The sequence below is a fragment of the Rhinoderma darwinii genome, chromosome 1 (assembly GCF_050947455.1).
Source record: "Rhinoderma darwinii isolate aRhiDar2 chromosome 1, aRhiDar2.hap1, whole genome shotgun sequence".
Lineage (NCBI taxonomy): Eukaryota > Metazoa > Chordata > Amphibia > Anura > Rhinodermatidae > Rhinoderma > Rhinoderma darwinii.
In genome coordinates, this window is record NC_134687.1 from 127,277,995 (window position 1) to 127,304,871 (window position 26,877).

General features: G+C 40.7%; 1 protein-coding gene and 1 long non-coding RNA gene across 4 annotated transcripts in view; one reads left to right on the forward strand and one right to left on the reverse strand.

The window, feature by feature from the left end:
* Positions 1-26,877, forward strand: part of LRBA (LPS responsive beige-like anchor protein) — a 641,245-nt gene that overhangs the window by 231,286 nt on the left and 383,082 nt on the right. For both annotated transcript variants that reach the window (XM_075860361.1, XM_075860360.1), the window contains exon 35: positions 11,689-11,797. In XM_075860361.1, coding sequence (XP_075716476.1) covers positions 11,689-11,797 — 109 coding nt within the window. The remainder of the gene's footprint in view (positions 1-11,688; positions 11,798-26,877) is intronic.
* Positions 21,605-24,882, reverse strand: LOC142737169 (uncharacterized). Of its 2 annotated transcripts, none has more exons than XR_012880569.1 (3): positions 24,319-24,882; positions 23,950-24,077; positions 21,605-21,717 (listed from the first exon to the last, which is right to left on the reverse strand). It is a non-coding gene; the product is annotated as an uncharacterized LOC142737169 (long non-coding RNA). The 2 variants fall into 2 exon arrangements; XR_012880568.1 differs by having other exon boundaries at positions 24,167-24,882.

The following is a 26,877-nucleotide window of genomic DNA, read 5'->3' on the forward strand; positions in this document are numbered from 1 at the left end:
AAATCCAGTAATACTTCCCAAGTGAACCCAAGAGGTGAGAGAAACTCTGATTATCCCAAAGAGGAACATCAGCCACCACCTCAGCAAATCCAGTCACAGATTAAGCCTGTTGCCATACCCTCCTCGCCAATCTGTGTAAAGGTAGCAGATGACGTTGACGGTAATCATGCGGTTTTAACACCGGCCATAGGGTAGTCAAGCTCAAGACATGAGCTAAATGAAGTACAGCATTTGATATCAAGGAGGGAAGAGACCCAAGTTACCAGGTAGCGAAGCACTGGCCAGCTAGATAGTATAGGAAAAAAATCCAGCAGTGCAGCTCCGGCCTCATATTTAGGTCTTTGAAGAGCTGACAGTTTGAGCTTAGACCCCCCCCCCCCCACACACACACACACACACACACACACACACACACACACACACACACACACACACACACACACACACACACACAGTGCAAACAGAGAGTTTACCATCTTGAAAAAGCTTTTAGGTACAATCGCATCAATATATATAGCATTTTGGGTAATATAATCATTTTCAAAAGACTTATCCTACCTGCCACAGGGAGAGGCAGAAGCGTCCATGTCTGGAATTTGTCCCTAAGGTATTGTAGTAGAGGTGTGACATTCAAATCATTGGACGGAGTACTATCCGTGGCAATCAAGAAAGATTTCTACCAGTTAATCAATAAACCGGAATATTTCCAAAAAGTGTTAATAATGGAAATAGCTCTTTGAAGAATAGCATTGGGATTAGCCACAAAAAGTGCCATGTCATCCGCATATAGGCCTATACGATCTTCACGAGAACCTATTCTAATGCCTAAATATGCAGTATCCTGTCTAATCCGGAGAGCTAATGTCTCTATAGCAATTGCGAAAAGAGGAGTGGCGAAAGGGGACACCCAATGCTTCTATGGAGGCCGAAGGAAGGGGACAGGATCCCATTCATCTGCGCCCTGGGAACTGATACAACAGACACCAACTTAATGAAACGTTCTCCAAATCCAAATTTGCGAAGCACCGCTAATGGGTAAGACCATTCGATTTTGAGTTGAACCTCTTGGTCGCATCTAAGGAAGCCAAGGCCCAGTCCTGCTGCTCCCCTCATCTGACCTGCGACGCAACCTGGGCCCGTCTTACATTCTCAGAGGTGAACTTACCGGGTATAAAACCACATTGGCCTGGGTGTATGGCATCTGTTATCACTTTTGCAGAAACCATTAGCTAGCAACTTAGTCAATATTTTATAGTCCAGCATTAACAACCATATCTGTCTGTAGGACCCACAATCCTCGGGATTTTTCCCTGGTTTTAACAAAACTACTAAGGTTACATCGCACATCTAATCCGGGAGGGCAGATTTCTGAAACATATAATCAAGAAGGGACATTAGTTGAGGAGCTAGCAGTTCCCCATATTGTAAATAGTCCTCGATTGGGATCCCATTTTGTCCAGTTGACTTCCCCCTTGGAAATTGATGCCATCCCCTCCAATATCTCTTCTAACGTAAACGGTGCTTCCAACATCTGCACATTATCAGGCAACAACACTGGGAAAGACACACCATCTGACTCCAGCTCATCCAGGGCATATACAACCCGAGAAGTATACCATTGACTATAAAACAATGCAAATTGGTTAAGAATAGCTTCTGGTGATGTGACTGAACTATTATCCTGCCCCAATAAACGAAGTATAGGAGGAGATACAGAATTGTTCGTAATCACTTGAGCAAGTAATTTACCGCATTGGTTTCCCAACTCAAACTGGGATTGTTTGATTTATCCTTCAGAACTTATTGAAATTGTCTGTCCAAATCTAACCGTTCAGTTCTATTAAACGGGGACAGATCCTGTACGCACATTTTCGTGCCAAATCTTCCTCCTGTAGGGCCAAGGAACGCTTTACATAAGAGATGGATGACCTAAGACACCCCCTCTGATAAGCCTTGAGTATCCCATACAAGTATACAGTCCTTCATTTGAGAATGGGCATCGAGAAATATTGACAATTGGTCAGGTATCCAATCGTTCTGCTGAATAAGCTGGAGCCAGATGGGGTGAATCTTACTCACCCCCCTCCGACCTATCTGAGTATGTTGAAGTGTCAGCAATAATGGACTAGGGTCAGATATACCCTGTGGTAAATGGGAAATTACATCTCTCAATATAGCAGAAGAGCCAAACATGTAGTCTATTCTGGATAATGCATTATGTTGGGGGGAATGACATGTAAATTCCCTAACACCAGAACGGTTAACCCTCCACAGATCTAACCATCCCATTCCTTGCATGAGCAAGTTCAACCAAGATGGCCCAGCAGAATTACACCCTTCAGGTCGGTATAAACGGTCCATATATGGGTCAATAATAAGATTGAAATCCCCCATCATAATATGAGTCCCCGGTTATAACGGTGCACAGCTCATCACACCTAGTATAATCTCCAACGTGGGGGAGGGGGGGGTGGGTTATAAATCCCCATTACCACATAGGGACACATTAATAAGTGCATGCAGAAATATAAACCTACCGTTAGGGTCAATACTGGACCCATCTTAACTTAGAGTGTACTAGTATTGCCACCCCTCTAGAAGAAGAGGTATGTGAAGCATGCCCAACCCACTGTAACCAGGGTTTATTCAAAGTATGTACAGTTTCAGATGTCATATACGTTACTTGCAAACATATTAAATGGGACTGGTGGTGTCTCAGCACCGAAAAAATATGTCTTTTGTCAGGGGAGCCCTTACTTCGCACATTCCAGGACATTATCTTTGTTCCCACCATTTTGTCATGTTTTGGTCATTCCAGCAGCTGTACCCCAGATTTCCATGAAGCAGTAGCCGAACATCTAAAACCCTGAACCAGAAGCAAAATGTTAGTGTCCACAGTACATGAAGATTACACATTCTGCAAACCAAATCGACCCACAAACCTGTAGAGAACAACTAGGAGAAAACATTGCTCAACTGGAGCCAACTTTGTCGCAGCCGAAGAAGTTAGGGGATAGTCTCCACAGCAAGAGTGTCGTCTGACGTCAAGTCTCAAAAGTGATTAAGTACCATAGCTTCCATCCGACCAGCATCCACAGAAAACAAAACAGTAGCATCTACATCTGGTCACTCATCAGTCGCCCATAACATGAGTTATTTTTCAGTTACAGGTAGAATAAGGCAGTGAATATATACCCATATCCTTAAAGACCAGTATTATAAGGATCACATAACCACCCACATGAAACAACCATAACCCACCCCCCCCCCATCAGACAGAAACACATGTAATAGCAAGGATCAGATGTAGCATACATGACTGAGAGTATTATACAAACAAAAAAACTCTATAGCTGTTATAGTCACCCATCACCAATATCCATTAAGGTCAGCGGCGAGGAGAACGTTTGTTTTTAGTGAGCCAGTCATCCGCATTAGATGGAGTGGTGAAAAATAAAGCACGATCACCATCTACAACTCTGAGGCGAGCAGGATAGGCCATTGAATACGGGATCTGCAAATCCCATAGACGTCTTTTGATCTGAACATAGGATGCTCTCTAGCGCTGTAAATCAGGAGAAAAATCGGGAAATATGGAGACCGAAACGTTTTCAAACTGGATTGCTCCAGCCTTGCGTGCTGCCAATAGAACGGTATCCCGGTCCTTACAATTAAGCGACTGTGCCAACAGGGGCCTCGGGGATGGGCTCCTGGGATGGGAGGTTTAGCTGGCGCGCGATTTTTCCCATTCCACTGCAAACGCTATAGAAAATTAGGCCTCCGGGAAGGTATCTTTAAGCCGGCGCTACACAAATTCCCCAGGGCATTGCCCTTCTGCTTTCTCAGGGAGACCTACAATCCTAAGGAAAAACAGGTGGGTTGGATCCAGCGTAGCTGCGGATAAAAAGGAACTTGTTCCAAGTTTAATGAGGATATTAAAAAGAGGTCTATCAGAGTGGCTTCTTCAATCCTTCCATCTCTCTCCCAGCACTCGAGGACATCACTCTGATCGACCTCTTTTTAATATCCTCATTAAACTTGGAACAAGTTCCTTTTTATCCGCAGCTACGCTGGATCCAACCCATCTGTTTTTCCTGCATCTCACACAACGCGTGCCTACGCGAGGATCCGTGCGGAGACCAGAGTACAAATACCTGTACACACAAGGTGAGCTGGAGGTTCCCCTCCTCTTTTTTTCTACAATCCTAAGCTTTACGCCCCGACCTATTTTCCAGGTCCGCTTTCTGGCGCCACAAATCTACCTTCCGATGCAGATCTTGTATATCGGCTGGCATGCTCGCGGTACGATCTTCCAGAGAGGACACCTGGCCCTCTACCTCAGTCACCCGCTCTGTCAGATTCTGGAGATCTTCACGCAGCAAACCCACATCAACCCTCAACCTCGTCAATCTTCTAAGTGCGTGAGGTCCTGCTCTCTAAAATGGCCGTTAGAAGTTTCTCCGATGCCTTTTGTAACGTTTGAGGCAGCATGTGCAGGGTTCTCCACTACAGCCAGGGCAGCTGCTGATGGTTGTAGAGATGCACTCCCGCCAGCTCCATCTTGGTTCGCCACGTGGGCATAAGATTTTGAGTTTTTCCGCTGCTTTAGTCGGTCCCATCCTTCGCTTTGGAGATTTCCTTCCCTTACGTGGGTGGTATGGAATCTTGTCAGGATATATAGTCTCAGGATATAATAAAGCAGGATACCGATCAGCGCTGCAGCCACACATCCTCTCACATCAGCAGTTGGCCACGTACCCCGCAGAGCTGCGTTTTAGATGTCTTGGAAGATGCTTATGTGATTTCCTTCGTAGCGGAGTCCTACAAGGTTTCTAGCTTTCTGGGCAATTAAACATTCGTAAGTAATTGCATTATACGGCAGATTATGGCACTTGGTAACCCCATTCAAATAAAGTGGACTGATTTTTTTGTTGCAGACATTTCTGCAACAAAATCTGCCTTGTGTAAATGCATTCTAAGTGGAGAGGTTGTCTTCTCCTAAAACATTAAAGCAGAGCTCTAACAATGGAGATGGGGTTGCAGTCTGTAGCAGTCCACAGGAGGACCTAAAAAAAATTATTAAACCTGTTGTGGTGGCGAGGGAAGAGTCGGGGATATAAGCACTGAAATTAGGTTTCCGGCATGAAAAGCTGCTGAGTTGGACAATGGTGCCGTGTATTAGGCAGTATGGCCTTTTAGGGGAGCAGTCAGTCTCCGAATATTTGAATAACTAGAGTCATCCTGTGGACCTAAAGGATGAGCGGGGAGAGAGGTTCTGTGGCTGCATGGATTCACTGGACACTGACCTGGACACTGCTGAGGCTGTAGTGGTTTCCCTGCCTCTACTGCACCAAAAGGCCAGTCTAGCTTATGGAAAACACTCTGTTCAGCCTGGGTCTGCAGGCATCTAGGTGTCTTTTTTTATTTTTATTTTTTTTCCCCAAAGTCTCCTGGTAGCTGGGTGGTCTCTTTAGCTCTGAGCGCCAGTCACTAGTTTAGTCTGAGGTGTTAGGCGACTTGGTAGGCTGTGATTTCAAAACAGGTCCATTCTTCCCAATATTGGGCTCAAACTGTTCAGCGGCACCCGCTGGGTAGGAATATGGTACTGGTTGCTGGATTTGATGAAGGGAACACAGGATTACGTCAAATTAGATTGGGTAATATGGAGCTTTCTCACTAAGCTTCCTTTCGGTTCTGCATCCAGTTACGCCCCCCCCCCCCCCCCTCTGCAAAAGAATTTTTAATAACGTTTTAAATACATAAATGTCCATGAAAGAAACTGAGACTGTGGTACCTGCTACAGTAATCTGGAGGCTACTTTGCAAATACAGAAGTACAGTGTTCCATGGTTTAACAGTTCATTCAGACGTTGCGGTTGATGTGGCTGAAATCGCACCGTAAAACCGCATCCGAAAACTGGTTTTGTTTTTGCCACGCTTTGGTGCATTTTCTTGATGCAGTTGTGCTTTTTACTCAAATTGCATCCAAAAACACACCAAACCGGGGAAAAACAAATGCGTTTTTTGGAAGCTGTTTCAAATGCTCTTCAGTGTTTGAATGGACTAGAAGACTCATCGAAACACCATCTAATTATTGGATCTGGATTTCTGCTGTACCTAAATCCTGAAAAATGTACATTAATGGGAAACTGTAGTAAGTACGATCTGCAAACTTACTAATGAATGATTCATGTAAGCACTAGGCTGTCTTGGCAGTGCTTGAATAAGTTTGAGCTGGTACCTAGCAAGAATCACATCTGTTAGCCAGTGACTCCACTGGACCCACTCTCTAGATTTGTCTCTCTGGATCAGCACTTCCACACAACCCAAGAAGTGCTGGCAGCAATATACAGTGGAAGGTGGCCGCTGTGGTGTGGATTCACATTTTATTATTTTTATTTATCTTATTAAATTTTTTTATTGTTCAATGTGTTGACAAAAATAACACATTTTATCCTATAGGTTAAGATACAGAGAGGCTAAAATATGTTTTTAGGGAAAAAAAATAGTAAGGGGAAAAAAGGGGGGTTATCTTAGTAGTTTGGTTTGTTTTTTTTTGTTTTTTTTTTTGTTAACTTTGGCTATTTTAACCCCTTCAGGACTGAGCCTGTTTTGGCCTTGAGGACGAAGCCGATTTTCTCAAATCTGACATGTTACCTTATGTAGTAATAACTTTGGAATGCTTTTTATCCAAGTGATTCTGAGATTTTCTCGTGACATATTGTACTTTGTTAGTAAAAAAATTCGGTTGATTAAATGTAATATTTGTGAGAAAAAAAAAGCATTTTTCTAAAATTAAATGTATCTGAATGGAAGACAGACAGTAATACCACACAAAATAGTTAATATTTCATATGTTCCATATGTCTACTTTACTTTATATTTGCACAGTTTTTTGAACAGTCTTTTATTTTTCTAGGACGTTACAAGGCCTAGAACTTTAGCAGCAATTTATCATATTTTCAAGAAAATTTCAAAAGCCCATTTTTGTCAGGGACCAGTTCAGTTCTGAAGCGGCTTTGAGGGCCTTATATATTAGAAAGACCCCATAACTCACCCCATTTTGAAAACGGCACCCCTCAAAGTATTCAAAATAACATTCAGAAAGTGTTTTATGTTTACGCCTATTGGGTATAGGCGTTTCTCAGAAATTAAAGCAAAGTAGAGGTGAAATGTACAAATTTAATTTCTTTTTGCCAAAATTCATTTGTAATAGTGTTTTCTGTAACACAGAAGGTTTTACACGAGAAATGCAACTCAATATATATTGCCCAGATTGTGCAGTTTTTAGAAATATCCCACATGTGGCTCTAGTGTGCTTATGGACTGAAGCCCCAGGCTCAGAAGCAAAGGAGCGCCTAGAGGATTTTGGGGCCTCCTTTTTTATTTTTATTTTTTCTAAATATATTTTAGACACCATGTCAGGTTTGAAGAGGTCTTGTGGTGCCAAAACAGTAAAAAAAAAAAAACGTGACCATTTTGAAAACTACACCCCTCACTGAATTTATCTAGGGGTATAGTTAGCATTTTGACCCCACAGTTTTTATGCTAAATGTATTTGAATTAGTCTGTGAAGATGAGAATCCTCTTTTCTTCTGAAAAATCGTAGAAATGTTTAATTTTTACAAGGAATAAAGGAGAAAAAACACTGCAGTATTTGTAAAGCAATTTCTCCCGATTACGGAAATACCCCATATGTTGTAATAAACTGCTCTTTGAACCCACAGCGGGGCTTAGAAGTGAAGGAGCGTTATTTGGCTTTTGGAGCTAAGATTTGGCTGAAATGGTTTTTGGGTGTCATGTTGCATTTGCAAAGCCCCTGAGAGACCAAAACAGTGAAAATACCCCAAAAGTGACCCCATTTAGGAAACTACACCACTTAAGAAATCTATTTAGGGGTATAGTTGGCATTTAGACCCCACAGGTCTTTTTCAGAATTTATTACAATTAGGCTGTGAAAATGAAGATCAACATTATTCCCGCTAAAATGTTGAATTTTTGAATTTTCACAAAGAGTAAAGGAGGAAACAGCAGCCCAACATTTGTAAAGCAATTTCTCCCGAGTACGGCAATAACCCACATGTGGTCATAAATGCTTTTGTATTAGAAATGAATTAACCCTTTCTGGACTGATCCATTTTTTGCTTTTTATTTTCGTTTTTCACTCCCCGCATTCCAAGAGCCATAACCATTTTATTTTTCCGTCAATAAAGTGGTGTGAGGACTCATTTATTGCGGGACCTACTGTAGTTTTTATTGGTACCATTTTCTGTTACGTACAACTTTTTGAGCACTTTTTATTAACATTTTTTTAGAGCTGAGGTAATCAAAAAACAGCAATTTTGGCATTTTAAATACTTTATTATTTACAGCGTTCACCGTGTGAGTTAAATAATGGTATATTGTAATAGTTTGGACTTTTACGGAAGCAGCGATACCAATTTTGTGTATTTTTTACATTGCTTTAGTGAAAGAATTGGGAAAAGGGTTTTCTTTTGGATTTTAAATATCTATTTAATTTTTTTTCATGAATAACTTTTATTTCCTTTTTTTTTTACACATTTTATTAGTCCCTCCCTAGGGGACTTGAACCAGCGATCATTAGATCACTGGTACAATACACTGCAATACTGATGTATTGCAGTATATTGTAATTTTTACAAGCTCCTGCAACAGCGCGATCGCTGTTCCTGTCCGTTAGTCCTGGGTGTCGGCTGTAATACACAGCTGACACCCGCAACGTATGGAGCCGGCTCAGCACGTGAGTCTAGTTCTGTTTGGCGTTTTTTACTGGTATTTCAGTTTATAATGTGGGGGCGTATGTAAGCTGTGCAGTGTACATCAGGGCATAATAAGAGGGTATAATAATGCGGTAAATAATAATCCGCAGATATGTGGCCAGTGTCGCACTGATAAATCGCGCCCAATCTTATCCGCTATTTGAACACACTGCACATTTTGCATCGCCATATTCTGAGAGGCAGAACTTCTTTATTTCTTCTCCACCGGAGCTGTGTGAGGGCTTATTTGTTCAGACAAAATTTGTAATTTTCATTGGTACCACTTTGGGGTACATGCGTTTTTTTTATTTATCACTTTTTATTCAATTTTTTGGCAAGCAAGGTGACCAAAAACCAGCAATACTGACCCTGGTTTTTATTTTATTTTTATAGTGTTCACCCTGCGCTATACAATTTCACTTTATGCTGCAGGTCTATACGATTACGGTGATACCATATGTATATAGTTTTTTTTTGTTTTGCAGCGTTTGCGCGATAAAATCACTTTTTTATAAAATAAATTTTTTGTGTCACCATATTCTGAGAGTCATAACTGTTTTTTTTTTTGTTTTTTTTCAGTCAAAAAAGCTGTGTAAGGGCTTGTTTTTTTGCAGGACGGGTTGTAGTTTTTATTGGTACTATTTTGGCGTGGATTCGACTATTTGATCACTTTTTATTGTATATTTTGTGAGGGGTGATGACCAAAAAATAGTGATTCCGGCATGGTTTTTAACTTATTTTTTCTTTTTGCTGTATTCACCGTGCGGGAAAAATAACATTATAGTTTTGTAGTTGGGGTCGTTACGAACGCGGTCATACCACATATGTGTACTTTTAACGTGTTCATATTTTTTCCTATCATAAAAGACTTATAGGGGTAAAAAGAGATTATTTTTTTTTGTTGATGTAACTTATAACTTTTTTTTTAAAACTTTTATAAAACATTTTTTTATTTTTTTTACTTGTCCCATTAGGGGACACTTAGACTTGCAGCTCTAATCGCTGCTGGAACACATTACACTACCTACGTAGTGTAATGTATTCCAATTGTCATTGTGACGTGACAGTCACTCTGACAGGAAGCCTACAAGGACCAGCCTCGAGCTGGTCCTCGGAGGCTTCTGTGCATGGCAGCCCGGAAGCCATTGTCTGGCGTCCGGATGCCATGGGTACCATCGCCAGCCCCTGTGATTTCACATGGGGGCTGTTGATCTCCACTAAACTCCTTAAATGCGGCGATTGCAATCGACCACTGCGTCGAAGAGGTTAACTGACTAAATCAGCGGCAATGGGCCGCTGATCGGCAACAGGGAATGCAGGGCAGACACCCTGCACAGTTAACTGCCGCTGCGGTGTAGCGCCGTGCGGCGGTTAACTGTCAAAGTACAGGCGTAACTGCAAGTGCGCAAAGTTACTGCTCATCTTGACGTGCAGTTACGTCAAGGTGCGGGAAGGGGTTAAACTTCTTTTTTTTTTCCCCTTTCATTCAAACTTCTTAATGTTTTTTTTGTCTTTTGTCAAGGGAAGAAACGGGACATTTTTATTTTATTTTCAATCCAGGGGCTACTGCCTTGGTCCGTAAGTCACGGACCGAACACGGCCATGCGAAGCAGGCCTTACACTGACAAGCAGCCTATTAAGCCATGCTTAAAGAGACTGTCACCACATTATAAGTGGCCTATCTCTTACATAAGAAGATCGGCGCTATAATGTAGGTGACAGCAGTGCTTTTTATTTAGAAAACTATCTATTTTTACCACTTTATGAGCGATTTTTAGCTTTATGCTAATGAGTTTCTTAATGCCCAAGTGGGCGTGTTTTTACTTTAGACCAAGTGGGCGTTATACAGAGGAGTGTATGACGCTGACCAATCAGCGTCATGCACTTCTCCCCATTCATTTAGTCAGCAGATAGCGATATAGTTATATCGCTATGTGCAGCCACATACACAAAGACTAACGTTACTGCAGTGCCCTGATAATGAACATACATTACCTCCAGCCAGGACGTGATGTGTATTCAGAATCCTGTCACTTCTGAATCTTTTCTGTGAGATTTCCAGCAAGGCAAACGTAATCTCGCGAGATTATTATGTAAACTGTCATTTAAAACGAGATTACGTTTGCCTTGCTGGAAATCTCACAGAAAAGATTCAGAAGTGTCAGGATTCTGAATACACATCACGTCCTGGCTGGAGGTAATGTATATTCATTGTCAGGACACTGCAGTAATGTTAGTCTTTGTGTATGTGGCTGCACATAGCGATATAGCTATATCGCTATCTGCTGACTAAATGAATGGGGAGAAGTGCATGACGCTGATTGGTCAGCGTCATACACTCCTCTGCACAATGCCCACTAGGTCTAAAGTAAAAGCACGCCCATTTGGGCATTAAGAAACTCATTAGCATAAAGCTAAAAATTGCTCATAAAGTGGTAAAAATAGATAGTTTTTCTAAATAAAAAGCACTGCTGTCACCTACATTATAGCGCCCATCTCCTTATGTAGGAGATAGGGCACTTATAATGTGGTGACAGAGCCTCTTTAAGGAGGGCCTAATAGATTTACAGATATGGGCCTAGGGTAGCACCCTCCCTATGTAAAACTACTATGTGGTGCGCTTATTATTGACCGGGGCATCTAAGGGGCTAAACAGCCAGGATTACTCCCAATGTTGTACTGTTATATAGAAAAATTGGAAAACGTACTTGGAAGATTGCTACTAATTGTCCCTCACATCATGTCTACATGGATGTCTTATGCCTCTATTCCAAATGAAAAATTCAAAATAATAATTTGGTTATAAATCCACAGTTTAATACTGTTACAAAATAGTTCCCTTTTGCTTTATATATTTGATATGTATTTTCAGCTGGTTTAATACAGTTTCCTTATTTTGTGTGCTACAGATTGCTGAGCCAAACAATGAAAGACCACTTGGTGAGGGTAGCGAATGAAGCCGAATTTATCCTAAGCAGACAGCGTGCAGAAGAAATACATAGACACGCAGAGTTTGAGGTAAGTCTAACCCATCTATTACATTGTACACTTTTCATCATTTGCTTTATCACTGGCTAGATGGAGCAGTTTGAAAGATATTTTAAGGAGTAATTTGTTATTTCAACCCATAGACGGTTTATAGTAAAAAAGCAGCTTGAAGTATAGGTTGATGAGTTTTCCCTTTCAAGTTGTTGAAAATTCTATTCGGTCATTCCTTGGTTTAATTTGTTTCTGTAAAAGCTGGGTCACAACTAATATAATTGCGTTTATATGTCCGAGTTGAGACCCCTAAATCACTTAGACCGCTAGATATCGAAGGTGGAAAGAAGTAAAAACATCTGTTTCTTATAGTTATCCTAGTATAACTTGTAACAAGTGGCTTTATTAGCCCATGCATTTTATGCAAATGAGCTGCCAAGTGTCTGTCAAAACTAGATAATGTTCTGCATTGTGAGCTGATTTTCCTCCTGGTCCTACTCTGCAACATAAAGATTTGGGGAGAACCGCGTATGACGCACTGGAGTATCAGACCCATCAATCAACAGCAAAGCAGCGCTTCTTTAAAGGGGTTTTTCATCTATCCACAAGATAGGTGATAAATGTATGATCGTTGCCCCACCACTGGGACACCTGCGATCACAATTGTCCCGTGTCTCCTGTTTTGAATAGAGCGGTGGTCTCACATGCGCTCCACCGCTACATTTATTCTCTAGTGAACTGATGGAAATAGCCAAGTACAGTTCTCGGCTGTCCATCGGTACCGTAAAAAATTAATATAGCCATTAGTGCGCATGCGTGACCGCCACTCCATTCAAATGGGGAGCCCAGGATCATCAGGGTCCCACTAGTCTGACGGATCCGCAGCAATCCTACCTTCATCTATCCTTTGGAAGGGTGATAAATTATTTTTGTTGGAACAACACCTTAAAGGCCAGGGCTATATGGCAACTTTAGCTGTGACACAGGTCATACGATAAAAGATCGCTGTGTCACCCTGGCTACGTCACAATTAATGAAAGTGAATGTGGCCGCGTTGCTACCTGCAGGTTTCAGTGACCCGACAGTCCCAAGAAATCAGAACCTGCTGGTTTTATTATTGCAACTCTCGTTTTGCAGTCACTGCAACCTATGAGTCGCAACGCGGCCACATTCACTTTCAATAACAACGATTCAGGCAGGGCGACAAAGTGATCTTTGGTTGTGCCACCTGTGTTGTGGCAAAAATCACTGTCTAGACACGGCAGCTTTACTGTTCTTTCAGCTTTCTATTTCTTAAACTATTGGGTTGTTTCCACTACACATCACTGCTCTATGTGGCATCGGGGAACAGAAAAGGATGGACTTCCACGGAAACAAAAGAACACATTTTGGCGGTCCACAAAAACCGAAAGAATTATGACTTTGAGAGATATATATATAACTCATGGGTAATTCTGTGGAGAAATCCAGAAGTACTTATAAGAAAAAAGAGGTCATATGTCTTTGCATTCAGTAATTTGACACTTTTGTGACTGTAGTCCCAGTGGAGAACACAGTCCAAATGTAAAAGATCAAGTAGGTCATTATTGAGAGGACATTGGTAAGGTGAAAGCCAACAAGTTGATCCTTAAACGTAGAGATGAGGGTAAATAAAAATAGGTCAGGGCTTAGAAAGAGATGAGATTAATTGAATTTTTCTTTACTATTTGTGCTGTAGTTGCCTTTTTCTAATTTATGGAAATCTGCCAGCAGCATCTAAAAAGCAGGAACTGGTAGACTTAGTCTTTGATTAATGGTGGCGATGGATTGTTGGGGGCTACTTTGCAAGGAGATGAAAATAACCAGCAGTAGATGTTCGAGAACGATACATCGTAGATAAGTCTGTCAGTTATAAGCTTGCAGGATTGACTTCAAGAAAATCGGTAATGAGCAATACTCTGGTGACCAACCATTCCACATAGAATAATAGGGTTTAATCTAGATATGCCCAATATTGAGCCAATAGGTGAGGCTTTAGTCTTTTATCAGATTCCCTTCTGCCAATATTTAACAGTCCACTTTACTTAGAAACTTTGTATTGCAATTAATCTATTAAATTCTTAATCTGTCTCATAGTAGCGAGACTGATCACTAATACGCCTTATATGTGAGTCTTCCCTTTTGATCGTATATTAGATGCAAGATTTTTTTGTTTTTTTTTTGTTTTTTTTTGACAGGCAGAATAGCATAGCATTTTGTGCTAATTTGTCCAATAAAAAAAATAGATACCGGACAGAACCACTATAAGCTATCGAGCGTAAATTAAAAAGGATCCTAATCGATCATGAAGGATGCAAGCCGTTGATTAGGCTTGTGCCATAGATCTTATTAATATGGAACAACATTACAATCCATACGGTCCACATGAGTGTTCTCCATGATGGTGTTGGTTGGCAGGAGCAGAGTGGCATTTAAAAAAAAAAGTGAGAATTTAGCTTTTGAAGATCTAGTTTCAGTCTACAGATGAGGTTTATTTTTACTACTTGTCTTTTCCCAAATTCAGAGAGGCTTTTTTAAAATTTTGTAAAAGAAATGGGAGAATAAAAAAACAATTTAAAAAGATACGTTTTAGAAATATTGTGGGAACTTAGACTGATTTGAAAAAAAAAGTGTCTTTTTAGGTGGAGATGTCCTGACAGACGTTTATTTTTTACGTTACTGAGAAATAAGGCTTCCCGCATTGATTACCTTGTATCTCTTTGTGCTAGTTGGTTTCTTAACATTGTAGTTGCAGGTAAGAGACATAAGTAAAGATAAAGGCCTGTCATTCTCATTGATTTTCATACAGTGCTCATTCAGGCCACGCTCGCATGCTGTGTATTGTACATTGAAATCTCTGCACATGATCTATAGTCACTGCCTCTTTGCAACCAGAGATGTGGTCAGATGTTTGCTGTGTGTGGCTTTATTACAGAGCATTAGCCCCATGAAGAGATTTGACGACTGTCCTGCGGAGATAAAACGTCTTCTCCTCTTCAATCACTACATAATTGTTAAAATAGGGAATTCTTAACAACTTGATCAAGGGATATATTTAGCGACTTCATGCTTGACTTTTTTAACTGGTATATGAAATATTAATTTGATCTGGTCTTGCCAAATGTTTCTTAGGTTTCAGTTCTAAAGAGCTGATAAACGTTTTTTATGATATAGCACTAGATGCAGGATGGTTAATTGGAAAGTAATTATTGGAACTATTATCAACTTCCCCTAAGTAACCATGCCCTGTCTCTGACAATCATTGAGCCTTTTGACTAGAGAAGCAGTCCTGATGTTTTTTTTTATAATTGGAGGTTCACACGCTACAGATTTGTTGCAGAAATCTCTGCAACTGAAAAAAATCCATTACTTCCCTCTGAATGGGGTTGATTCTTCAAGCCCCATTCAGATGAATAGGAGAGTCGCAGAGATGTCTGCAACAAATCTGCCACGTGTGAACTTATTTTTGGTGTCCTATTAAGACCAGGTAGATAACCTCTTGGTTTCATGACTAAAGGGGGTATTACACTGGGCGATTATCGGGCAGACAAGCATTCATAGAACGCTTGTTGTCTATAATAGCCCTGTGTAAACAGGGCAGTGATCCGCAGATGAATGAGCCAACGCTCGATCATCTGCTGATTTTATATACTTTTAAAAAATAAAAATATCGTCTGCAGCACATCTCCCTGTGTAAATAGGGAGCTGCGCTGCCGACATGATGATTTTTGGGGACAAGCGATCGGAGTAACGGCTGCTCGCCCCCATCAATAGCTCCGTGTGACAGGAGCAAACGAGCGCCGATCAACGATGTCTCGTTGATCGGCGCTCGCTGGACTGGCTGATTATCGGCCGGTGTAATAGGGCCTAAAGACATCTGATATTTTTATTGATCATATTGATCATACTGTTAAGTGATAACCTTGTAATATACCTTATAAAGCACACTTGCGGCTCATTGGTTTTTAAGAAACTTCTAAAAAGTGTATCCACCTTTTTAAAATGATTTTACAACTTATGCATACATAAAAAACGTAAAAGTGGCTAAGATTAAGGCTGGGTTCACACTGCGGTTTTCCCCTACGTTTAACGTGTACGTCGGGTTTCCTGTAAAAGAACATGTCCATTAAACAAACCTTATTAGCCTGTGGGTGGCGGATGCCATCGTATTTGATCGGTTACAGGCAACTGTTTAACGGATTTGCCGTGGGCTTTTCAATAGCTTTTCATGATATCTTCTTTATGCGGATCCAATTATATTGTGTGACAGATGTGTTAAACCAATGCCTAACGGCGGCATCTGTTTAACGGATGCGTCATGAAAAAGCTCACAATGTATATATTAAACTGATCCCTTATTGGTCTATGGTTGACGGACGCTACTGCCAGGCAACTGTCACAGCTTCCGTTTAATGTATACGTCTGGAGCTTTTCCTGACGTATACGTTAAACGGAGGACAAAAAAACACTGTTAACCTTGCCTAACTTTGTCAAGAGACATTGCATCTGTATTGCCTGTATTACAGCCCAGAGCTGTATTCACTGGTTTGCTGTGCTTCTGTAATGCAGTGGGACAGTTTATTTGTCTTGACAGAAGACTCTAGCGCTAAAATCTCTTTGAAAAGCCTGCAGAAATGTGACTTCAGCTGCTCCAGGCTGTAATTCAGGATCCGTACAAGATAAATAATGCAGTGTATGTACAAAATTATTCTGACTTAATGTTCAATGTTTCTTTTATGTAAATTGTAAAATGGTATTAAAAGCTGAATCTACACACTGGTGATCTGACTTGAACAGCGCTATCTCCCTAAATCCAGCGCCTTTTTAGAGCTTTTTTTCCTGGACCCCACCATTCCAGAGAGATGGTCCACTGTTGTGTTGGCTCCCTCTATGCTAATTTGCGGTCGTTGGCCAATAAGATGGCGCTAGCTTCCTTGCTTCTGATGTTGACCAATCAGCATGATGCAGCTTGAGAGTAGTTCACGCCCTGTTGGCTAAATACAGCAAATAAGCATAGAGGGAGCCAACACATCGGTGGGCCATATCTCTGGAATGGTGGGGTCCAGGAAAAAAAAGCTCTAAAAAGGCGCTGGATTTAGGGAGATAGCGCTGTTCAGGTCAGATCACCAGTTCAACTTAAATGACCTAGTGACAGATCCTCCTTTAATAAATGGGAGGCTTTTACTACAAAGTGTTAAGCTATTTCACAACATTACTGGCTGTTTGACTTTTGTAAGTTACTGTGTCATTGATGGGTATGGCAGCACCCATTTTAGTATATTTAACCTTTGAGACTTGAAGATTTCCTTTAGATGACACATTTAGAAGTCAAAATATTTATTCGGAGACAAATTATCTAATTGTTACAATAATGTTTATTTTGTGTGACACTACTCATAATATAACCAGTGATTTTTTTTTTCTTTTGTAAAAACGATATACTGTAGTGTACAGTACATATTTGAAAGTACATCTCGTTTAGCGCAAATCGCCATGATTTTTTTTGGCCGTAAGGCTTTGAACACGTGAAGCTGGGTGGCCAAAAAACCCACTGCAAAACTGCATCAATCCTTGCTTATTCCGCGTGCTGTTTTTCAGGCTTTCGGTTGTGCCACACACTACTACTTCTAATCGCTGCATGTACAGGCACCCTAACAGGGCCAGAAGTTCTAATGATTGGGATAATTCAAATATTACCTGCACCTATAGGCATTTGTATGTGCAATATGTTTAAGGATTTATTTCCCTCCCTAAAATGTGAATTTAAATTCTTTTCTTATTTATTAAAACGAATGCTGAAGAGAAAAATGCCATTGATCATTTATCTTTAATATATAAATGTAGCATTTGCAAGATGCATGAAATCTGCCCTTTATTCTTCTCCGTTAGATTTGATCATGCGTAGAATTCTACAGTTCTCCTGAAAGTTAATCGTATTCCATTCTGCTTTATATTCTGTTCTCGAGATACGGTAAACACAGACTGGTTTCTTTTCAACTACGGACCTTAGGTTACTTTGTTGTTTATGAATTCTGCTGCGTCTTAAGATACAATAAATCATAAAGAAAACACTTTGTAACCTTTTAAGCATATAAAGCTTCACATACATACACCAGGAACATCTGAGGACAACATATTTTCACTTACTCTATATATACGTTCCTCTGCTGGGTTAACTGGCATTTGGGGTTTATGTGCATCCCTACAAAATACAGCAATGATCTAGGCGTTCTACAGTATATACTGATGAAAACCATTTAATTCAGCAAAACTTCAGAGTTAAAGGAAAATTCTTTGCATAACTGATAGTTGGGTAGCCTTACTAAGCACAATGGGCCAAAATTCTGCTGCAGATTGCACCAAGAATTTAGCTTTCTATGACAATTTAATACACATCTGATATATTGACTTTAAAGGAATCCACTAAATCTCTCCAATCTAAAATGTTTAAGGTTTAATAGCCCTTCATAAATGTCAACTTGGTGAGCACATAAGCACTGGCAAATTGCATAAATAAATTGTACTAGTGACTATTTGTAATATATCTGATTAGAGAAAAATGACACTTTCTCCACTTATCAGACTCCTTTCCTCCTCTTTCCCCTCCCCCTTTCTCCCTTCCCTTCCCCATTTCTCCCTCCGAAATTGTTCACTCTGAATTTACTGCTAAATCATTTTCCTCAAGACCAGACTGAAAGCTCACTTGGGGATTAGGTTACATTTTCCAATAGAAGTCTATAGAGCGGGGAGGAGGGAGCTGGAGCAGGCAGAGCGCAAGAGAGTGGCAGAGGGACACTGACACAGAGAGGCTGCTTCAGCATCTAGTAAGTGTTTTATTTCACCCCGATGCTGGATTCACAGCTACACTGATCGTTACTGATGTATAATATCCTCCATGCTATTGCAGCTTCTGAGTGTGTTCTACACAAAGAGATTTCAGAGCAGGATGTTCTCTTCCCTAGGTGTGCAATGTACATAAGACATAATAGCAGTTAGGCTCCACCTACTAGCTCAGGGAAAACAGCGATTTAACCCCTTAAACCCCTTTAACCCCTTTAGCCACTTTTGACCTTCCTGACAGAGCCTCCTTTTTCAAATCTGACATGTTTCACTTTATGTGGTAATAATGTCGGAATGCTTTTACCTATCCAAGCGATTCTGCGATTTTCTCGTGACACATTGGACTTTGTTACTGGCAAAATTTGCTCGATATGTTCAGTATTTAATTGTGAAAAACACCAAAACGTAGCGAAAAATTGCAAAAATTAGCATTTTTCTCAACTTAAATGTATCTGCTTGTAAGACAGGCAGTTATAACACACAAAATTGTTGCTAACTAACATCCCCCATATGTCTACTTTAGATTGGCATCGTTTTTTGAACATCCTTTTATTTTTCTAGGACGTTACAAGGCTTTGAACTTTAGCAGCAGTTTCTCACATTTTCAAGAAAATTTCAAAAGGCTGTTTTTACAGGAGCCAGTTCAGTTGTGAAGTGGCTTTGAGGGCCTTATATATTAAAAACCCCCAAAAAGTCACCCCATTTTAAAAACTTCACCCCTCAAAGTATTCAAAACAGCATTTAGAAAATTTCTTAACCCTTTAGACTTTTCACAGGAATTAATGCAAAGTAGAGATGAAATTTACAAATTTAATATTTTTTTGCAGAAATTAATTTTTAATCCAATTTTCTTTATAACACAAAAAGTTTTACCAGAGATATGCGACTCCATATTTATTGCCCAGGTTCTACAGTTTTAGGAAATATCCCACATGTGGCCGTAGCGTGATACTGGACTGAAGCACAGGCCTCAGAAGCAAAGGAGCACCTAGAGGATTTTGTGGCCTTATTTTTATTACAATATATTTTAGGCACCATGTCTGGTTTGAAGGGCTCTTGCGGTGCCAAAACACTGGAAATCCCCCCAAAAGTGACCCTATTTAGGAAACTACACACCTCAAGGAAATTATCTAGGGGTATAGTGAGCATTTTGACCGCACAGGTTTTTTACAGAAATTATTGGAAGTAGGCCGTGAAAATTAAAATCTAAAATTTTTCAAAGAAAATGTAGGTTTAGCAATTTTTTTTTTTTTTCCTCATTTCCACAAGGACTAAAGGAGAAAAAGCACCACAAAATTTGTAAAGCAGTTTATCCCGAGTAAAACAATACCCCACATGTGGTAATAAACGGCTGTTTGGACACACGGCAGGGCTTAGAAGGGATGGAGCACCATTTGGCTTTTGGAGTTCACATTTAGCAGGAATGGTTTGCGTAAGCCATGTCACATTTACAAAGCCCCTGAGGGGACAAAACAGTGGAAACCCCCACAAGTGACCCCATTTGGGAAACTACACCCCTTGAGGAATTCATCTAGGGGTGTAGTAAGCATTTTGACCCCATAGATGTTTCATAGAATTTATTAGAATTGGGCAGTGAAAATCAAAACAATCCTTTTTCTTCAATAGGACGCAGCTTTAGCGCAAAATAAGGTAGTTACTGACAGCAAGCCGATTAGGCTTCGTCTCCTGGCGGGGCCTAATCGGCTTCCGTAATGGCAGAGCAGGAGGCCGTTGTGTCTCCTGTTGCCATAGCAGTAGTCGCCAGTCCTCATTGCCTGTCAGGGCTGGCGATCTGCTAGTAACCGCTAAGATGCAGCAATCTCTTACGATTGCTGCATCGAAGGGGTTAATGGCAGGGATTGGAGCTAGCTCCGGTTCCTGCCGTTACAGGTGGATGTCAGCTGTAACATACAGCTGACTTCCACCGCTGATGACGCTGGATCAGCTCCTGAGCCGGCACCATCTTGGCGGCTACGGAAGCCAATCGGGCTCCGCCGCCGGGCGGATCTTGACCGGCTTCCGTGCTAGGCAGACCGGTCAGTATTCTAAAATTACATGCTACGATCCTGTCTACATGGTTTAATGTGCCTAACATAATTTCACCATCTGTGTACCCACTATTTTATTAATACACAGGTGGTAAGTTTGAAAAACGATACAGATCCTCCTGGTTCAACCTGTAATACTACAGTGTTGATCCAGGGAAAGTAAAAAAAATCCCTTGAGGTAGCTGCGAATTGCCCTAATAAATCCATGGATAAATGACCTATCTACAGTAATCTAGTACATAAAACCTGTGATATTAGATTTTTAAAGAATGACAATCGGGCCCTTCTTGAACTCCTTTAACGAATCGACCATGACAACATCCTCTGGATGAGTTCCATAGTCTCACTGCTCTTACAGTAAAGAATTTGCTTCTATGTTTATTAGATACAGTAATGACACTTGAATCACTGCTTGGTTTGATTCCCTTCTAAAATCTAATTTTACTGTCTTCTACAGCTTTTTGTATATATGAACAATGTCTTCTGTTATAACCCGCCGCACAGTTTTTGGTTCCCACCTTTAAATTACCTTTCGAGAAATTATCTAACCCCTTAAAGCAGAATGACTTCCATGTTCGTCGTGTGTGTGGGGGCTAGTAGCCGAAGAATGGCGTACACGCACAATCACCATGGGAACCCAGTGATTGACAACTGGGCTCCCGCAGCAATGGCCGTTTAACCACTTAAATGCCACGGTAAATAGTGACCGTGGCTTTCCAGAGAGGGGGCCCCCTCTGTCACCTATCAGTGGCATGACATTTGGGGGATGCCGATAGGTTGCCATGGCAGCTTTGCAAACACCCCTAATTGGACTTAAAAATATATATATACTATGGTGAAATGAAGTGTGTGTGTATGTGTGTATATACATATATATATATATATATATATATATATATATATATATATTCTCTAACAAAGAATAATAATTCACATAATCATTTAATGGGAGAAGGAATGAAGGAGACGTAGAGCACTGTGGCCCCTTTAAACAGCTATTTGGCGGAGGTGCCAAGCGGCTAATCCCTGCTGGTCAGATATTGATGGCCTATCCTGTTAAAAAAAAAAAAAAGTAATTGTAACTAATTGTAAAACTTTGGCAGCATCTTTAACTTCTGGTTTTCTATTATATGGCCAACTTTGTTTTAAATGAAAATCCAACAAGGAAAGCTCATGAATGTGCTGTCCTTGGGCTGGCTTTACAATTTTTTGTTAATTGCTGCTGAGCAACTATGGACATTTGCATCTACCTGTTCATGGTATAGGTGATCCTTTTATATTCCGATTTAAGATATCTATTTAATTGTAGATGGTATCCAAAATGAAAGTTTATCGAAAGTGTATTCCCTGTAAACACGTCTTATAATACAAAGGGTTAACATGCGTCCGTTAACCCCTTAATGACCGGGCCTGAAAATACCTTAATGACCAGCTCAATTTTTCTGTTTTTGCCTCTCTGCGTTTCAGCAGCCATAACTTTTTTATTTTTTCACTGACGTGGCTGTATGAGGCCTTGTTTTATGCGAGAGAAATAGTATTTTTTTTTGTTTGGGGGTAAAAAATTTTTTTTACAGCGTGAATATAGGAAAAAGTGATTCTCGGAAGTTTTTTTGTTTTTCATCCCGTTCACGTTTTACGCTAAATAACCCATTAGATTAATTATTCAGGTTATTACGGTCGTGTAGATACCTAATATGCGTAGGTTTTTAGTTTTTATTTAGTGTAGGGGCAATAAAATGTATTTAATGCAAAATAAAGACTCTTTTTGGGACTTTTTTTATTTATTTGTTTTATTTATTTATTTTAATTCCATCAAGGGATAACTTTATTTGTAACTTTATTTTTTACTTGTAATGTATTAGCATACTTCTGTACGCTAATACATTACACTGTGTCACTATGACACAGGCTGCTGATCGGGCAGTACATAGTGTGCCCGAACAGCAGGCACACGGAACAGACAGCCCTGGGGTCCTTTGTAGGTCCCCAGTGCTGACTGCAGAGGGATTCCCCAGTGTTTGATCGCATCACTGGAATCCCGGTGATGCAATCAAAGAGGGGAATTCCCTTTGATCATGCCGCGGTCACGGACCGCGGTAATCAAAGGGTTAAACAGCTGGGGTCCGAATGTTTGCCGACCCCAGCTGTGTTCAGGAGGCTGCTCTAAGATCAGGACCTGTTAGTTACAGCTCCTGCTTAGAGGACGAGCGCTCTCACGAGCGCTCATCAGCCTGATCTGCAGCGACGCCAAAAGACGTCTCTGTAGATTAAGCACCCGCACCGCCTGACGTCAAGACAGTGGGCGGTCGGGAAGGTGTTAAATATTGCCTTCATTAGGTGTCAACTTGCACTCCGTTTGTAGACTCTGAATAACAATGTCATCCTATCCTTCGATGTATATATCGCCTTGACTCCATGCAAAATGTTCAGAATTTTTTTTTGTGTGGATTTACTGAGGATTTCAAAGGGTGAAATCCACGCTGAAAATCTGTGGTATTTAGGCCTCATGTACACGACCGTAGCCCTGTGCACGGCTGTGATTTTCGGGTCGGCTGGCTGCGGACTGTAAGCCGCGAGCCGCCCGCAAATTGCGGGCCATGCACATGGCCGCGGCCATTATTTTCAATGAGCCGGAACCGCAGAAGACGGCCGTAATAAGGCATGTCCGTTCTTTCTGCGGTGCGGGCTCCCTATAAAAACTACGGTCGTGTGCATGGCCCCATAGAAATGAATGGGGCTGCAATTCTCCCATGTATTTTCGGGGGAATTGCAGCCGCAAAAGCATGTTCGTGTGCATGGGGCCTTAGGCAACAGAATTGACATGCTACGAATTGGAAAATCTCCAGCATACCCTGAATTGATTTTTTTTTTTCCATCGAACTATAATGTTCTGTAAATTGTCACAGATTTTTGTTGTGCCAAATCCGCATTGAAAAATCTGCAATGTCAATGTGTATTTACTAGTTGAAACTGATTTTGTGTTTACGCTTAGGTTTTTTTTTTTTTAACCAAACCCCCTATTAACCTCAATGAGGAGAAGAACAGAAAATACACTGTCAATAATGGAAGCTTTAAAATAAAAACCCAAAAAAACTTGTGGGTAAAAATGTCATAACTGATGAAGACCGAAACATATTGAAGCACTTAGGCAATGGTGTAGGTCTTATAGAAATGAATGCATCTACCATGACCAGTCATGATCAGTTTTAAGAAAAAAGTGTGAAGTGTAATAAAATGGTTGTAAGAAAGAGTTTGTTTTTAGGCAAGCCTCTGTTTTGTGCCTACCGTACTGCAGCCTGGAAAATGGTATATTCTTCCGCCTACAGTCCATTCTCCGTGTGATAATTCACACATATCTGGTCATCTGCACCTGTTACCTGGGAATATAGAATTCCAAGGAATGTCGTGCAATTCTGCCATCAAAATAGAAAGAAGTGAATTATTAAAAAGATAAACTAAAATTTATGTTTGCTCTCTGTCAGAGTTCATATCCACAGCTAACCTTGATAGAAGATCCGAATGATTTAGACAAGTTTGCTTTAGAGATTCATAACATATGCTAGCCGGATGGAATTGAGTTATCTCTGCTCTAGAGAGTAAGTTATTGTAGCAGGAGCTGACAGAGATGAAGATAACTGAAGGAAATTCAATTACCTTTTAGTGTTTTCTTTCTAATAGGATTCTTAATGTGAAAAAGATCCTTAGATGATGCACCTCTATTGCTTACTAAGGTCTTAAAAAAATATCTGTTTCCCTGCAGGGCTTTTGTTCCACATCAAATGTAATTTTTTTTTTTTTGTCACCAGCAAGTGCAAAAAATATAAATAAAAAATAAAAAAATATAGAATTTGTGCGTTATTGCAGTCTCTGGCTTTGCATTCAGTGGTATTTGGAATTGAGGTTCATTCTGACCGTTTGGTTGGCATTAACCGTGGCACGGTTCATGCAGCATAGTCAGTAGTGTGGCCTGTGCACCATTAATAACGTAACAATTTTAATATACTTTCACGTTGTATTCTGGGAATTAAAAAATCTTATAAAGGCCTAAGCTTGCTCGCTGGCAGATTATTCCCCTCCGTAGTGGAGAAACGAATTGATGAATTTTCGGAAGATTGCTGGGCATGTTTCCTTAGAGAAAGTAGGAATCATTTGATGGGGATAAGCAGAGGTCTTACTCTGAACCCCGTCATTGGTCTTTGCTGCTCTATCTTACTCCCCTCTCTCTGCCAGTCAGAGAGTTGCCTCTAATTGTCACTCTCCTGGGCCAAACAATCTACTAAACTGTGACATCACTGTGTAAAAGGTCCTTGAAGGGCTGTAGTGAAGCTTCAGTGTTGGCAGGGATGGATGGATCACAGGTCCTTGAGCACCTTCATTCAGATGCAGTTAAGAAATAACCCCTTAATGACTGCCAGTATGAATTATTACAAAGGTCATTAAGGGGACTTCTGTCACTGCCCCACCTTCTTATGGCGCTGTGTCATAATCGCAGGTGCTCCTGCTCTAACCACTGGAATCGGGGGAAACCCCTGTTCCTGAAGGGGTTTTGAGGCAGATTTTTTTCTGCCTGCAAAAGACTCCATGTGAACTAGGCCTTAGGAACAAAATAGGCTGGTCACTAAAGGGTTAAAGCTTAAAGCATTAATATGATAAAGAAAATGCTAGTAATTGTAGTGAAACTATGAACAGAATTGTATTTTTAGATCAAATTGTGCTAATTTCATAATGTTTTTAGGGATTTGAGTTCTGTTTTTCTTTTACAGTTCTCTGAACCTCCTGCTTCCCTTCACACAGCCATAGAGTTGAGTTTAGGATAAGCCATCAATAGCTGATGGGTCGCGGTACAACTTTCGGGTCGACCCGCCGATCAGCTGTTTTGAAGGGACCGCTTCTTCCCCTTTATTCTTGCTCACTGTGAATCGTCGACACGCATTTAGCGATTCCCAGGTATTGCAGCCTTTTCTCCCATTGAAGTGAATGGCAGAAGGCTGCAAAACCTGTGAATCACCACTAAATGTGTGTCGATGATTCACAGTGACCAAGAAGAAGCGAAGGGGAAGCAGCATTCGTACAAGCGCCGCAGTCTCTTCAAAACAGCTGATCGGCGGGGGTCCCAAAAGTCGGACCCCGACCCATCAGCTTTTGATGGGTCGTGATCTGACCCATCAATATCCTGAAGATAGGCCATCAATTTTTAGTGGCTGGAAAACCCCTTTAATGATAAAATTCTGACTGCCTGCAACCCGCACTAAGGGGGAGTTTAGACCCTTAGTGCAGATGGGTTTATTATTTATATTCCCTTGGAGTTGTATAAATCCGTATGCAGCTGCAGGAATTTCCTTGGGGTTCAGATATGTTACTTTATTGTCACACTGTCGTGTTAAGCATGTTGTTCATGTTTCTATACATACTGTACTGTATGTACATCAGTAATTGATTAGATTAATATATGTAAATAAAACTTGCTACCTACTGTTATTGTCTGACATCAGCCGCGTTCTCTTGGATGCAACAGAAAAATCAACATGGTTATAGGAACAGCCCTACACTTGATACTACTGTACACAAAGAAAAATGAATATTCACTTGTTTCTTGAACGCTACAGCTAAACCCCTGTAATAAAATACTGTTTACTTTTACCCGCACAATTGGAAGGCTTTATTTTGTGAGCATCTGTGTGTTGTAGATTGTAACATTGTAGCCTGCATGGGAGGATGTATTTGAACATTCACATAGTATCTAGTCCATTAAAGCTGGAAGGAATGGGAGAGATACTTTTGATAAGTGTGCTGCCTCCAGTAACCTTGGTGGCTATTATCAAGAGGATGATACTATATCTATTTCATTGGTGGATTTTTTTTTTCTGCTTTGTTGCTGTGAAAAATCAATACTTTCAGACACAGGATGACAGAAGCATCACTTCAGAACTGAACATGCCTGACAGACATTGTCATTGACTAAATTTACTTTGCTATTGTGGTTGCAAGCTTTCACTGTTTCAGGGCTTATTCAAGCATTTTTGTAGGATTTCCCTAGGTGGAATTTGAGAACCAGAGGTCAAGTGTACAAATAGTACTAGGTAGACAATGTCGTCTTCATTTACCTAGAGTGTTATGTTACAATGAAAGCTTGGTGACCATGTCGTTTTGGTAAATTGTGGCATTTGGAAAGGCAGCACCAGTCATTGTTGCTGTATATTGTCCAGGTTTGTG